We start from the raw sequence: 16,698 nt of genomic DNA on the forward strand, positions 1-16,698 counted from the left end.
TCTTGGACAAAATTAACATTTTTAAAATGTACCAAAATGAAATAGTCAAAGGTAGTCATTATCTTCATATACCAATAAATATATTTCCAGTCAAAGCAATACAAAAATAACCCTAACTAGTTATTTTCTCTATATAATGGTTAGTCATTTTTTCAATCCTCAAAATATTTTTTTGACTTATTTTTTATATTTTAAAAAATCTTTAAATGGTGTCATATTTGGGTGCTATGAATAGGTGATAGCCTTATTTCTTGTACTGTTTAGGCTTTCTAGGTTGTCACTTAGACAAGGAAAATAAAAGTTTTTTTCTCATCTCACGAAAAACGACTATATTTCTTTTTATGATTTAATAGGTGAAAGGACATGCAGGTGCTTAGAAATTTGATTGATATTGAACTAAAACTATAGTTGCTACTATTGAAAACAAAGAGAATTCTGTAACTTTCGGGATTAGTTCTGATCAATAAATTGATATTTTCTCTTTTAATTGTTGCTTTGAGAAGAAGTTGAATTTTCTTTGGTAGTTTGGTGTATTATAAAGAATAAAAATCATGTGAGAGGGCACTGTATATAATTCATCAGCTCGAACAAAGTGAGAGAGGAGTTTATTTTATCGCAATGTCGACTCTTCTCTAGTAATGTCCTTAGAAATTAGCAAGCATGAGGACTTTTGTTTCCAAAGAATGTGGATTTAACATTCTTATTTTCATGCTAATCTCAATCAAGCTCGAGAATAAGTAAAATAATATTTTATAACGACACTGTTTATTTGAATAATTTTTGGTTAATATATATGTGTAGTTATAAACATATAATATAAAATAACATGAGGAATTGATTCTAGAAAAACTTCATCATTATAACGTAATATTGTTAAAAAAAATATTTGTTATAAAAAAGTCTGACTATATATATTAATCGATAAGATAACAAAAAATTTACAATGTGATATATTTTAACCAGTTACTCACCATTTATTCTATATTAATTATCAACCAATATTAAAGCAATTTGTATATTTGCTGTTACCTTAGTGACCTTATTATATAATACACACCGTCCATACACATTATTTAAACAAAAGAAAAAGGACATTTTTGACAGTTGGATTAAAAAAAAAGAATTTTAGTACAGGTTCTGTATATTAGGATTAATTAATTAGTGGACGGCATTTTGTTCATTTGATTTGTTAAATAGCTAAAAATTAAAATCAAATTATTTGACTCTTAAAGCAATATATTAATCATGTTATGCATTACTTGTGGTGTATGAAACAAAAATAATATTTAATAGTTTACCGTCAATGGAATTGGATGTGACGCAGTAGATAAAATTACTCTTTTTTTAATAAGAGATCTCAAATTTGAGCTTTGGATATGAAAAAAAACTTTAATAATTCCTATCTTTTGAATGAAATCCTACTCAGTACGATTTCGAAATAGCCAAACTCTAATACAGTTATCGAATGAAAAACCAAAATAATAATAATATGTATTTAATAGCTTGAGGTTGATGTCATTGTATGCCAAAAAAAAAAAAAAAGATAATAATTAACGACATAGTTGTCAAATTGTGTTCATGGGTAAAATCCATATACTATAAAACAATATATATATACATAGCTATCACACGCCAAGGAGGTCCCGTTCGGATAAGGGAAAACTTTAGAAATTATTTTTGAATAAGATATTTGCGTTGATCTTTTTCTGAACCAAATCGAGGGAGGGTAAAGAAAAAAGGGCATCAAAATGGCCCATTAACCCTACTTTTTTTTCAATCAATAAGTGTCGTGGACCCTTCTAATAACGAAAGAAAAAAATAATTCCCAATTATTAATAAATTTTAATTTGCTTTTATATGACATCTGAATAAACAAAATGATAAAAGTAAGGTTAAACAACGTTTTTGATTCTTTGATTATTGATAAAATTTAATTTTAATCTTTAAAATGATATTGGACTAAATATATTTTGTTTATTCAGATGTCATATAAAGTAAAGCAACGTTTTTGATAAAACTAAGGTTAACAACGTTTTTTATTCTTTTATTATTGATAAAATTTAATTTTAGTCTTTAAAATGATATCAGACTAAATATATTTAATCTTCACTTATTTGAAATTTGTACGTTTGATCCTTTTTGTATACATATAATCACAATCTTTCAAAATGACTAATTGTTTCATGCATACTTTTTTTTATTGTTACACACACTATCTACTTTTAAAAAATATTTAAAATATAACATATTTGCTACAAGACCAAAAATGTATATTGACTTTGTCTTGATTACCATAATGTCATTGTCAACGAATTTAATTTGTTCACCCAGTAATTGATTATCCAGCTATTTAAAATGGTCCACATGTTAAATACTTTTACTTCTCTCATTTATATAGAATTTTGTTTATGTGACATAGACATTCAGTATAAAATAAAACTTTGTTATAAAGTAATTAACCTTTTTTTTGAATTATTCGGTCATAAATAAAATTCATTGAATAAAAGAACAAAATTCATATTGACTAGTCTTATATCATGCGATAGTTGAAAGACAGTGAGAAAATTATATTGTGGGAGTTGGGCTTTTGAAATGATTTTTTTAGTAGAGAGCGCTCTTTTCTTTAATGGATTTCATGAGGTGCGAGCTTAAAGGGTAAAAATTAAAAATATTTTTAAAATTTTTTTTTTTACCACTATAATGTTTTTAAATTTTACCAGCAAAACTCCATCATAATATTATTTATAAAAATGTTCAAAAAGTAAATAACTATTAATTGACTATTTCTATAAATATGAACGAGGTATATGATTATTAGGATTTAGGAGTAGTAGATAAATATAGCATATTTACTACAAGACCAAAAATGTATATTGACTTTGTCTTGATTATTTTTTAGTTAATTAACATAATGTCATTGTCAACGAATTTAATTTGTTCACCCAGTAATTGATTATCCAGCTCTTTAAAATGGTCCACATGTTAAATACTTTTACTTCTCTCATTTATAGAATTTTGTTTATGTGACAGACATTCAGTATAAAATAAAACTTTGTTGTAAAGTAATTAACCCTTTCTTTGAATTATTCAGTCATTTATAAAATTGAATAAAAGAACAAAATTCATATTGACTCGTCTTATATCATGCGATAGTTGAAAAGACAGTGAGAAAACTATATTGTGGGAGTTGGGCTTTTGAAATGATTTTTTTAGTAGAGAGCACTCTTTTCTTTAATGGATTTCATGAGGTGCGAGCTTAAAGGGTAAAAATTAAAAATATTTTTTTAAAAAAAAATTGCCACTATAATGTTTTTTAATTTTACCAGTGAAACTCCACTATAATGTTTTTTAATGTTGAATATGAACGAGGTATATGATTATTAGGAGTAGTAGATATTTTTTTTTTCTTATATGACTATTGAATTACCGTCTATTCTTTCTTGAATTATTCGGTTATCATAAGACTTTATTGAATACAAGAATAATATTTATCTCGATCCATTATAAAGTAGTATTTGATAATTGACCTAGATCCATTTATTTTTATAATAACAACTTTCAAAGAAGAAAAATAGTGAGGAAAGCTACTTTGGAATAAAAAGGCAAGCCGTCTAGATAGACTAGTCTATTATATATCATAATTCATAAATATTGAGCCAAAGTCGTTATCTCTTTAATTAAAGTGCATCCTTTTAGATAAATATGGATCGTGATGGTATGATTGTGATTTAATCTTATTCTTAACTAGATATCTCGAGTTTGAACTTTTGAAATGAAAAAAATAATCTTGTTACGAACAACGCCACAAAAGATGAGTCTTGCAATTGAGAATTTAGTTTTAGTTAAGCTTTATATCCGATACAGATAACGAACATCGAAAAAAAGTACGTACTATATTAAATGTCCGGCCTCTTCAAACAAAGAAGCTTTACCAAGTTGAGCTTACTAGTTGCAATATGGCTGGTTTAATTGCAACATACATCACCCTCACCCCAGTCACCATGCTCCTACAACTAACTAATTAATTAATGAAGTCAATTTAGATGATATATATTTTTTTATTTAATCATCTGATATTCAAAATTATGTGACATTTTATGACGGAAGGTAAATTGATAAATCATCTTATATTCAAAATTATGTGACATTTTATGACAGAAAGTAAATTGATATGTATCTAAATTGGCAAGTTTCTAAAGAGTAATATAAATTGACATATTAAATAAATCTCACGTTGAAAAATATTGTATATACAAGACAAAACACAACAGGGATTGTTGGGCTCGATGATGGTCAATGGATAAATCTATAAGGTGTGTTGAGTCAAAACGAGCATAATTTATCATGAATATGGGTTATGAAAAATTTACTACCTTAACTAATCGAGATTTACATTGGATAGACATATTAAGGGGGGGGGGGGGAGGGGGTGTCCATATATATATTAGAAATCTCTTCATTTTCAAAGCTCAAAATTATGTAATATTTCATAACGAAAGGCGGTCCGATATATGCTTAGGTTGGCAAGCTTTAGTAGAATAGTGCACACATCACATTAAATAAATTTTGGTGCCGAAAAAGGAGAGAAGAGTGAAGTGCTATATAAGATATACCATAATATCACAAGTTAGAAACATTGTTGAGCTCGATGACAATGGTATAGCTTAAATCAAAAAATAAATTATGAAATTTATTGGGGCAAAATAAATCATGTGTTATGAGTTTGAATTGTGATTAACTTATTAAGCACAGAGAATTACATCCCACCTATCACATCCCTTGTATTAATGATGACATAATTAGCATTCATGTATTATTGTCGTACTTGCAAGTTGCACCCATATATGCCAAGTTTTAATCTATTATTGCTTAACTCAATCACTTTTTTCATTTGTTGATTGATTATTTGATTATAGTAACACTTTATTTTCTCTAGTGGTAATTTATCTAAAATATTAGAAATGGGTGAGGATGATTTAATTTTCTCTAGTGGTAATTAACATTGTAGTATGAATCCTCAATATTTATATATCTTTCCATTTTAGATTGAGAGTCAGGAACTAAGATATTTTGGACATTTACGAAATGAATAAAATAAAATAGTTTTTCTAGATTTCTCATGTATAAAAATAAAAAAATTCTTCAGAGTTACAACTTTATAACACGCTTAGTCAAATTTCGTACATGAACAAAGTTGACAGAGAATTGTTAATGTATCCTACGTATAATTAAGGGTAAAATGTTCTCCACAATAACAAATTCCTTTTTAATGTTGTCAACCATCAACTTTTTTTCCGTTTTTTTTTTTTTTTTGAATAAAATAATATATAATACATTATTATGAAATATGTTTATTCTAGGTTTTAATTTTTTTCAAAAAAGAGAGTATAATTCTTGTAAATTAGTTCAAATATGGTTCACTTCATCAATTCTCCGGATATCATGACGAAGCATATCTCATAATATATATATATATATATAACAAAATAAATACATGAACCAAAATCAATAATTCAATATATATGTTATAAACATATAGTCGAATTATTCACCAATCGAAAATATAATTTAATAGAGGGACATTAATGACGATAATAATATGTTTGGATACATTGAAGCTCTTCAAAATTCGTAATTATATCCTATAGGAAAATGAGTGGATTTTATTTTGCCACTTAAACTATTTTTTGACGTATATTTATTTATTTAATTAATTATTATTAGTATTATTTTTGGACATATATTTATTTATTTGTTGTTATTATTATTTGCATTATTGAATTCATATATGAGAGATCAGACCACCAACATATTTGGAAAGCAAACTAATTACTTAAAGATTACGCAATTAATGATACTCTTTTCCATCACAAATTATCTGTTGTGATTTTAAAAAGTAATTATCTTAAATTATTTGTCATTTTAAAAATACAAGATAAAATGATTTTTTCTTCCGAATTTTATCCTTAATGTCAATTCTTCTACAAGATAAATATTACATCTCAAGTTAAAATGGGGTAATTTAAAATTGTCCTAAATAATATTTTTTTAAAAGGTACATATACAAGAGAAACTCAATAGATAATTTGAGATGGAGCATAAATAAAAGAATTCCATCTAAATGATCAAACCAATGATATTAAATAGTAGCATAAATGGTATTATTGCAACGCATACTTTGAAATTATTAAAATATTTGTTTGGGTCAAATAATTAGGTATACGAATGCCACTAATTAGTTGAAATATTTAACAAATTAAAAGGCAATGACGTTATTTTTGCCCTCTCATGAAGTAGAACTAGTAATAAAAGGATAGTGATTATTCTACAAGTATTCTCATTAATACAAAAGCGATGTACACAAATTAAATTATATACTTTTAACTTATTAATTAAGATATATAACGACGATGGCATGCGACTTGATATTAAGTTAGGAAAATTGTATGAAATAGCAAATTATTAATTCAAATTAAATATTACAGTCATGATTTCTTTTATTTGTAATTCGCAGCAAACATTTCATATTTTTTGCCATCCCATTTGTATTACCGAAATATACAAATAGACTCATTCGGTATACATATGTGTTGGATAAAAATTAATTGTAGGACCCATTTGTATATCGAAATATACAAATAGACCCATTCGGTACACATATGTGTTGTATATATGCAGTAATTTTGTTTATATACAATTACTATGTTTTAGTTTGTATACCGAAATATACAAATACAGATTTTTATATATATGTATACCGAAATATACAGATTAATAGTCATAGCAAACATAAAGTTTGTTATGGAGCGCAATTATACAAACTATAGCTATAACACACAAATATGATTTTTATGTTTGCTAAACCTAAAATTTACTCTATTAAATTCATATTTTAAGAAAAATTGTTATGAATTTTGATGATATTCAACCAAACACACGAGATTTTCCTTTTTTTTTTCTTTTTCTTTTTTTGGATAGTCAACTTACACAAAGTCAAATTCTGCTTTTGAAATCGTTATTTAATTTTAATTTGATGATAATTTTTTTGTTTGCAAGTTTATTTGTTTCGAGCTCAATTTCAGATGTGCGAAAAATTATGTCTGATTCAAACATTTTTATTTGAAGTGTGGCTTTGTAAAAACTAACGTCAGATAATTTTATTTGAAAATTAGTATGGTTTGCTATATCAACTTTAGCTATTTTTCACTGGAATTGTAGCCATGGAGATTTGGATATATAATGGTTTGCCAAACCAACTTCAAACATATTTTTGTATGAAGTATATTGCCTTGATAAGACCTAACTTCAAATATTTTAAACTGACGTATGGTCTTAAAAAAACCAAATTCAAATATTTTGGCATAATATTATATATATATATATATATATATATATATATATATATGAGATATCTAAAACTTATCAAAAGTGGATTCTATTTAAATATTTCCTTCATCCCAAGTCATTTAAATGACAACATCAAAATAGGATGCTTCAAGAATTTTTTATGTCCTCTAAACTTAGTAATATATACAAAATGCATCAATTAGGGGTGTATAATAACTCATAATCCAACTGAGTTAAGAATTTTGTATATCTTACTTTCTCAAATTCTATTTATAAAATTACATCAAATATATAAATATATTATAGTCATCGTCCAACTCACCCAAACTAATTAAAGTTGTAGTTTTGCTTCACATAGCACCAATATTGTCCCAACTTCACTAGTGCCAACAAAATTAGGTAATTTTAGGTTTCAATATGTCTAAACTTGAGTTGGACAGTTCATTTAGGCTTGAGTTGGACAGTTCATTAATTAGTTCATCTCGACTCATTTATTAATAAAATTAACTCATCTAATTTATTCAAATTCCATAGGCTTATTAGGTATAAGAAATAAGAAATAACTAATTTGTGGACAAAATCTAAGATGAACTTATTTTATGTTTGGTTGTGATAAAATCACAGGATAATTTATCTCGGAATTAGTTATCTCGAGATTATAATGTTATTTTTATTTCATGTTGAGGGTGGAATAACAATCCTGAAATATTTAATTCCAATATTATTAATCTCTAAATAACTTATTTCTCAACCCGTCATGACGCCTTACTATATATTATCACGAAGTTAAGCTTTAATCTTGTCAGTCAAATTTCAATCCACCAAAGGGTATTTCCAATATTTTTATGGCTTAAACGAATAATTATAGTCAAATCCAGTCAGAAACAGTTGCATCAAAACCTTTTATTTTCAAAATCTATAATTTTTGTGGGATTTTATATATATATATATATATTTATTTATTTATTTATTAAGTAGACGTTGTATATTTTCCTACCAAATATACTAAAATAGGGAGAGAAGGAGAGAGGCAAGTGAGATAGGAGAGGAGAAGAGCGAGATAGTCTATGTATTCTTGATACATACGAAATCACACTACATACATGAATATGATATATGCTAGTTACATAGGCAAAGAGGCAAGGAGATAGGCGGATGAGAAAAGAAAGATGCAAGCGGTAAGCAAATTCGTCAGATACATGCAAATCCACTTGGTTACAATGTATCTAAATAAATTTCACCTAATTTTGACTTTGTGTATCCATTATATATATATCTGGACGCGCTAGATACATGTATTCGTGATATATGTATCGGAACGCATCAGATACATGTATATGAGATATATGTTTTTTGGATGCACCAAATACATGTTTCCGAGAAGTCCAAATTCTGATAAGTTTTGTAATATTAAAAACTCACGTGAAGGAAAGTAATTTTCTCCTAAACTAGTGGAATTTGTGTTGTTTGCCCTAAAATCGTACAATATCTCATTTAACCCATTTAAGTTTGACCTAATTACTGACCCACTTATTTTGTTTATTCAGCTTAACCCATTTCAACCCGCCCATAATTTGAATTGATATCTAGTACTTACAAATTGCTCAAGGAAAATCTTGTTGAAATATTTTTGAAAAGACATTCTTATTCTATATAAGTGAAAATTTTATAATTGACATATATATGACTATTAATTTCAAATTATGACAGTATAGTAATTCTTTCAAGTTGTAACAATTTTTTTTTGCAGTTTCTAACAGTTTATTAAAATAAAAAAAATTGTTTTAAAACTATATTAGAAATTAATTTGTTTGAAAAAAAAAAGACGTAAAAAACGGATAAAGTAGTCGTAATTAATTTGAATTGATTAATGATAATTAATATGTGAATAAAATTAGGATATTGAATAAAAAAGGAATTTTTGTTTTCCATTTTTAACTCATATCAGTTAAGTTTAGTTCAAAACATATTTTCTTCTTTTATTCAAACGTTTCTCTCTCCTATCGATTATTTTTAAAAAATTTCTTCACTCACAACTAGTTCCATTTCGGTTTTATTCAATAATCTTCATTTTGTTGTAATTGATGACTTTTTATCAATATTAATAAAGCATGGTGATAGATATGATCCTTCAGGTTAGTGATCTTTGTGATTTTTTATTTGTATTGTTATACTACTCAAATATAAAAAAAAAATTTAAAAAATTAAGAACAATGATGCTGAAAAATAAATTTTCAGATTATGTTTGTCTATAACAAAATTTGATTATGACTTTATTGTATGAACTTTTTTTTTTTTAGATTACATAATATAAGTTTGATTTTGGTATGATGTTTTTTTTTAATTTAAGGTTTCTCTAGTAAAAAAAAATACATAAATTTTTTTTTTGTAATTGATATAATGTTTATACCATGTTAAACATAATTTGATTATGTCAGATTTTTTGCTGTGTATAATAATTTAATTATGGCGTTTTAAAAAAAAGTATAATGTTATATTTTGATATGAACATTGAATTTGTTCGTTATTTGTTTGACCCATTTTTTATTTTTTGGTATGTTTCTGATTAAATTTTTTTTTTTTTTGAAATTTGTATACTACTAATACCAGACATGTATGGCAATCGATAAATTGTATACTACTAATTTGTGAATGAATACTGATTAAAAATGTTTATAACTAAATTTGTTCATTCTTTGTATGAACCATTATTGATTTTTTGGTATGAATCCGATTTAAAAATTGACGTAAATTTTGTATGAAATTGGTATAATAGTAAAATCAAACTTGTATGGAAATTTATAGTTTTTATGGCACAAAAATGATATGATTTAATTTTATTTTTGGCATTATATTAAGGGTGGAATAACAATCCTGAAATATTTAATTTCAAAATTATTAATTTCTGAATAACTTATTTCTCAACTCGTCATGACGCCTTACTATATATTATCACGAAGCTAAATTTAGTCTTGTCAGTCAAATTTCAATCCACCAAAGGGTATTTCCAATATTTTTATGGCTTAAACGAATAATTTACAGTCAAATCTAGTCAGAAACACTTGCGTCAAAACCTTTTATCTTCAAAATCTATAATTTTTGTGGGATTATGTATATATATTTTATTTATTTATTTGGTAAGCAGACGTTGTATATTTTGCTACCAAATATACTAAAATAGGGAGAGAAACAAGCGAGAGAAGGAGAGAGGCAAGTGAGATAGGAGAGGAGAAGAGCGAGATAGTCTATGTATTCTTGATACATACGAATCACACTACATACATGAATCTGATATATGCCAGTTACATAGGCAAAGAAGAAAGGAGATAGGTGAGTGAGAAAGGAGAGATGCAAGCGGTAAGAAAATTCGTCAGATACATACAAATTCACTTGGTTACAATGTATCTAAATAAATTACACCTAATTTTGACTCTATGTATCCATGATATATATATCTGGACGTGCCAGATACATGCATTCGTGATATATGTATCTGAATGCATCATATACATGTATATGAGATATATGTTTTTTGGATGCACCAAATACATGTTTCCGAAAATTCCAAATTTTGATAAGTTTTGTAATATTAAAAACTCACGTGAAGAAAAGTAATTTTCTCCTAAACTAGTGGAATTTGTGTTATTTGCCCTAAAATCGTACAATATCTCATTTAACCCATTTAAGTTTGACCTAATTACTGACCCGCTTATTTTGTTTATTCAGCTTAACCCATTTCAACCCGCCCATAATTTGAATTGATATCTAATACAAATTGCTCAAGGAAAATCTTGTTGAAATATTTTTGAAAAGACATTCTTATTCTATATATTTTATATAGTCAAAGTAAAAAAAATAATTATATTTTTATTAGATACCACAACAATTTAAAAAAAAAGAATTAAAACTTAGTAAAAAATGAACGGATCACGTTTTGACCTACTCCCTCCGTCCACAATTATTTGGCAGGTATACTAAAAATAAATGTCCAAGATTAATTGTCAATTTAAACAATCAAGAAACAATTAATCACCTTTTTCCAATTCTGCCCTTAATGATAGTGTAGTTCAATTGAAAAGTTATGTAGATTTTTGGTATTCTTGGTATAATAGGGTTATATTAGTCAAATTACACCTTCTATTAAATTTTCCTTGAGGGGTGTGCATGACCTTATCCTGACAAACAATTGTGGACGGAGGGAGTATATTTTAGCCCATGCAACTATAGGGCGGGTTGATCCGTCCATTTATTTCTTTATTTATTAATGGGAAAATTAGCAAACTAGTCAAAAAGTTTAGCTTAATTAGTAAAAACCTCCAAACTTTATAAATATTAGTAAAAATGTCAAAATGTCATTATTTTAGAAAAACTTGTGTATCCTATTTTACTTCCTATTTTATCTCACCTTAATTACACATTTCCCAATTAATCCTCTAGATATGTTTAAAATAAAGGGAATATTTTCATCTTTTTTTTTTTTTTTGCAACATATTTACATCTTTCAATTCTTTTCCATTTCAAAATCCGCCTCTCTCTTCCATTTTTTTTTCTTCAGAAATTAAAAAATATATTTATAAAGATATTCACACAATTCTTTTTATTGAGGTATGCATCTTTATTCGTTTTTTAAGATTTATTTTATGATTTTATTTTTGTTTAAAATTGTTGTTTGTAGTTGGAATCACGTTTAGGATTTGATAAACTCTAAATCACGCTCCAATGGCAGAATCTAAGAGAATTACTAGAGGTATCCAACTTAATCAACAATTTTCTATTTTTTAATATCACAATTTTCTACTTAGAACACAAATGACGACAATTTTGTATTTCATTATCACTTTATCTACAAACAAGTTCTACTTTTTTTTTAATTTTGTATTCACCATAATGGTATACCAACAAAGTCACATTTGTATTTCAATTGAAATGAGTATTTATTGTGCTGATTTTGTATTTCAATCTCAATTTTCAATGACAACATATTTCTTTTTTATTATGTTTTCATCATAATTGTATACCAACAACTTTTATATTTTATGTGCTCACTTTACCATTCAAATTAAAATTGGTATTTTACTTTCATAGTGAAAACTAAAAATTGTATTCTAGTGATCAAAATTGTATTACATAACTGCCAAATATATTTTTCTTTTATTCGTATTACAAAAATATTATTCATTGTATCACAATATAATCTAATCATTACATATGAATACGTTTAAAGAAAGATACAAGATTCTGATAAAAGAATAGCATACATAATAAAAATAATACAATCTGTTGAGGAATTAATGATACAATATTCTAAAAAAAATACAAATTTACTGTGAAAGAAATATGATACATCTATGTTTAAGAAATACAAATCAATTTGGCATACCAACTGGAATGACTACAAACTAAAAAAATTTACAATGTTCTTAATAAAAATATAAATGTTAGAGTAAAAGAAAAACAATTGACAAACAAAAATTAATAGGAATACAATTTTTGCAACCTTCTTCTCCATTCTCTCATTCTTTGCAACCTTCTTCTCCGATTCTCTCTTTTTTTCTTCTTCTTCACGAAAGTCGATTTTGGTTCTAATATCTGATCCGTTGAAGCCATGGTTGGATATAAAAAAAACGCAATTTAATCAAATTCATTTCAACAGAAATTGAGTATTATCAATGAAAATTTAAAAATCAATATTAGAAATTTGATGAACAAGTGGGGTGAGTTCTTTGTGTTTTTTTTAATTTGTATTTAGTTTTGAATTTTTGTAACTGATGAGACTTTTAAGCAATTGTTCCTTTTTAAAAAATTTCTCTCCCCTAAATTTCTCCTTTCTATTATTTAATAATTGTATTCTTTAAATAAAACAAATAATAAAAACTTAAATAAGATACATATTAAACTAAAATTCTGACATTTTTACTAAATATTGAAAGTATTGACAATGAGTCCTATTAAATGTTAAAATATTGACATTTCGAAAAATTTCCCTTTATTAATTCACCCGATCTCAACCAGCCAAAATTCAGGCCAACCCGTCCATTTGCAACATATAGAAATGGGCCATCACTTAACCATAATGGGCCTCTACTTTTTACTCACAATGAAAGTCCAGCCCAAAGAAAGAATCTCAATCAAAACTACACTATATATATTCATGGATCAGCTCAGTGTGCTTGAAAAAACCCTAGTCTCCATCGCCGTCTGAGCAGTAACCTCAAAGGAGCAGTAGCCATGGGTGCGTATACTCAAAACTCGTTTTTTCTCTCAGTTTAGATTCATCTTCGTCGTATTGAAGTATTTATGAAAGTAATTTTGTGATTTTTTCCAATTTGCATTTGTTGTTTGAGATTAATGTTATTGTGGTGGAAATGCAGCGAGAATAAAGGTTCATGAGCTGAGGAACAAGTCGAAGACAGAGCTTTTGGCTCAGTTGAAGGATCTGAAGGCGGAGCTTGCTCTTCTCCGTGTTGCAAAGGTCACCGGTGGTGCTCCTAACAAGCTATCTAAAATGTATGTGGTTTTTTCCTTCTTTTGTTAATGTTTTATAGTAAACTGTCTATTCGGTACTAATTAGTTGTATTTTTTGGTTAGTAGGATTTTACTATTGTATTCCCCTTATAAACTGTTTTGTCTATCGGAATTAACCTTTTTACCTCCTCGAGCTAGTGGTAAGGTCTGCGTTGTGCTCTTACACATAGCATGTTGTTGTTGGTCAATATGATTTGGTTTAGGCTCAGTATTTATGTAGTAAGGAGACACTTGGTATGTTGTTGTTGTTGGTCATATGATTTCGTTTAGGCTATGTATTTGTGGAGTAAGGAGTATTGCTTTAGCATAAAGTGTGTAGTTTAACTTGCCTTTAAGTTGCTAGAATCAATTTTATATATATTCATTTGTGTTATCACACAAATGCTGTTTCACACTTTTCTTTTTCATCATTTTAGTTGGTTTTTAAAAGTTTCTTTAATATTTTTTCCTTAGTTGAGAATGTTAAAGACTAAACAAAAAGTTTCAAAGATCCACCCACTCCATTCCCATCACTGTGGTAGCCATTGTTTTGTTGTTTCTTGAATCTTTCTCCAATGTATGCTTATATCTTCTAACTCAAAACTGAGGCCATAACAACAAAATAGTGACTGAACTAAAAACTAGGCTGTTGATGGATTTCTTTGAAGGATTTCTTTGTTTATAGAAGCTACATGTACCAAGAGGAGGATTTAGTTCGGTGTCCTTCATCTTGACTGCCATGGCGGCTGTAGCTACATGAAAATAATTGAGAAGTTTACTGGCCGGTTGTTGTAAATCTGTTGACATATCTGCTTACCGAACTTCTTACATTTTATCAGTGAAACGTGCTGAAGGTTTTCTTGTTTCTAATCAGGGTTGCTATTGGTGATTGTCCTTTGACACCCCTAAGAATTCCTTTGTATGGTGGTTTGGGTGTGGGGAGGTGGGGTCGCTAGTAAGATGTAAAGTAGGTTATAAAGTAAGAACTGGAAGTGATGACAAGTATCCAGTAGGGCGGAGTTGTTATTGTTTACTATGTTACCATTCCTAAAAGAACTTTGTAGTATGAAGTCTCAAAGATTTGCCATCCCTGAATAGACCATTGTTGTTGTTGTTTTCAAGTCTTTCTCCAGAATATCTTCTTGTGCTAGTTTCAAACCATAAAAACAAATATTTATTTTTCTTATGTTTAATATAAGGTGTAGATGAATTTCTTTGACGGAATGTTCTTTTTGTTGGTAGAAGCTACATGTACCAAGAGGAGGGTTAAGTATGATACCCATCATCTTGACTGCCATTGCGGCAGTAGCTATAGGAATACAATTGAGGAGTTTACTGGCCGGTTGTTGTAAATCTGTTGACATATCTGCTTACCGAACTTCTTACATTTTTCAAACCTAAATGAAGGTCATCTTGTTTATAATCAGTCTTGCTATTGGTGATTATCCTTGCTATCTGTTCTTTTTGAAGGGGTTGGGGTGTGGGGCTACAAATCACAAGGAGAAGAGTATCTAATGTGAGAATTACAAAAAGATAATGACAAGTACCCATTGTAATAGAATGGTTATTGTTTACTATGTTACATTTCTAAAAGAACCTTAGGATATAAAGTTTCAAAGATCTGCCCACCCTGCCGTCTCTGCTGTAGCCCGTTTGTGTTGGTCAAGTCTTTCTCCAGAAGGTGTTTCATATCTTCGAATGCTTAATTGAAGCCATAACAACAGATATTTATTGATCTAAATTTTTGACATAAGTTGCTGATGGGTTTCTTTGAGGTTAAGCTTCTTTGTTTATTGAAGCTACATTGTACCAAGAGGAGGGTTAAGTTGGTACCCATCATCTTGACTGCCATGGTGGCTGTAGCTATATGAATATAATTGAGAAGTTTACTGGCCGGTTGTTGTAAATCTGTTGACATATCTGCTTACCGAACTTCTTACATTTTGCACTAGTTGAACATTGTCTTGTTTTATAGTCCAACTTGCTATTGATGATTATCTTATGTGAGCAGTACAATAACATTATGACAAGTATTCAATTGAGTAGTTTAGTGATTGTTTACTGTTACTATCATTATGCATATCCTTTTATTTATGTTGCTGGATTTTGTGGATGCAGTAAGGTGGTAAGGTTGTCGATTGCACAGGTTTTGACTGTCATCTCACAGAAGCAAAAGTCAGCTCTTAGGGAAGTTTACAAGAACAAGAAGTACTTGCCTCTTGATCTTCGCCCCAAGAAAACCAGAGCAATCCGTAAACGTTTGACTAAGCACCAGGTATCTTTCATCTATAGCATTCCATTGGTTACTCACTTAAGACTAGCTAGCTTGCATGTTCTCAAATCTACAGTGCATGTGCTGACTATGGGTTCCATTCAGTTTGTAAAACCGACCTGAAATCTAAGCTAACAATTGGATGACTTTTTTTTTCTCTATCGCTGCAGTCATCCTTGAAGACAGAGAGAGAGAAGAAGAAGGAGATGTACTTCCCCATTAGGAAATATGCTATCAAAGTGTAGGATAGGATCTTACTTCGGCTGAGATTTTTGTTTTTGGATCAAAATTATTTGTTGAACTTATCAGCAATACAAGTTTTGTTTTGCTATGTTTCGTCTGTGACATTTGATACATGATCAATGTGTTGGGAATATGACTTTATGTTAAATGTCTTGTTTGTTGTTAGTGGTTTCAACGCTACCGTGTACCAAATCTCTTCATCTTTATGTTTTAGCGTTTGAATATCATTCAATTTGTCAGTGACGCGTGAAATCAATTAGTATGTTTTTGATTGTTGCAGCATCAATCATTGTGATATCTGAACAAAATAGAAATGTTATTTCTGCTGGAAT

The 16,698-nt window shown here is 28.1% G+C and overlaps 4 protein-coding genes and 3 non-coding genes across 7 annotated transcripts in view; 6 read left to right on the top strand and 1 right to left on the bottom strand.

Annotated features, from left to right (window-relative positions):
• Positions 1-16,698, top strand: part of LOC125818561 (histone H4) — a 400,968-nt gene that overhangs the window by 182,961 nt on the left and 201,309 nt on the right. The gene's annotated exons all lie outside the window — the stretch shown is intronic.
• The window catches only part of LOC125818537 (spliceosome-associated protein 130 A), a 201,231-nt gene that overhangs the window by 14,716 nt on the left and 169,817 nt on the right, over positions 1-16,698 (top strand). The gene's annotated exons all lie outside the window — the stretch shown is intronic.
• LOC125818553 (caffeoylshikimate esterase-like) overlaps positions 1-16,698 on the bottom strand; it is a 271,599-nt gene that overhangs the window by 7,882 nt on the left and 247,019 nt on the right. The window lies entirely within an intron of this gene.
• On the top strand, positions 13,446-16,504 carry LOC125818560 (60S ribosomal protein L35). Its single transcript, XM_049498051.1, has 4 exons — positions 13,446-13,579; positions 13,719-13,854; positions 15,970-16,126; positions 16,294-16,504. The coding sequence occupies exons 1-4, from the start codon at positions 13,576-13,578 to the stop codon at positions 16,366-16,368; spliced, it is 372 nt and encodes a 123-aa protein (XP_049354008.1). The 5' UTR covers positions 13,446-13,575; the 3' UTR covers positions 16,369-16,504.
• LOC125819177 (small nucleolar RNA snoR109) lies at positions 14,595-14,684 on the top strand. The gene has a single exon (XR_007442435.1). It is a non-coding gene; the product is annotated as a small nucleolar RNA snoR109 (small nucleolar RNA).
• LOC125819182 (small nucleolar RNA snoR109) lies at positions 15,152-15,241 on the top strand. The gene has a single exon (XR_007442440.1). It is a non-coding gene; the product is annotated as a small nucleolar RNA snoR109 (small nucleolar RNA).
• Positions 15,706-15,795, top strand: LOC125819176 (small nucleolar RNA snoR109). The gene has a single exon (XR_007442434.1). It is a non-coding gene; the product is annotated as a small nucleolar RNA snoR109 (small nucleolar RNA).

This window comes from Solanum verrucosum, unplaced genomic scaffold (genome assembly GCF_900185275.1).
Source record: "Solanum verrucosum unplaced genomic scaffold, falcon-dt-bn FXZP01000252.1, whole genome shotgun sequence".
Lineage (NCBI taxonomy): Eukaryota > Viridiplantae > Streptophyta > Magnoliopsida > Solanales > Solanaceae > Solanum > Solanum verrucosum.

What these genes read in the sequence shown, in the direction of transcription:
- LOC125818560 (XM_049498051.1), top strand. An exon ending in CCTAACAAGCTATCTAAAAT is followed by an intron (nt 13,855 to 15,969) that starts GTATGTGGTTTT and finishes TTGTGGATGCAG; the next exon opens with TAAGGTGGTAAGGTTGTCGA. An exon ending in AACGTTTGACTAAGCACCAG is followed by an intron (nt 16,127 to 16,293) that starts GTATCTTTCATC and finishes CTATCGCTGCAG; the next exon opens with TCATCCTTGAAGACAGAGAG.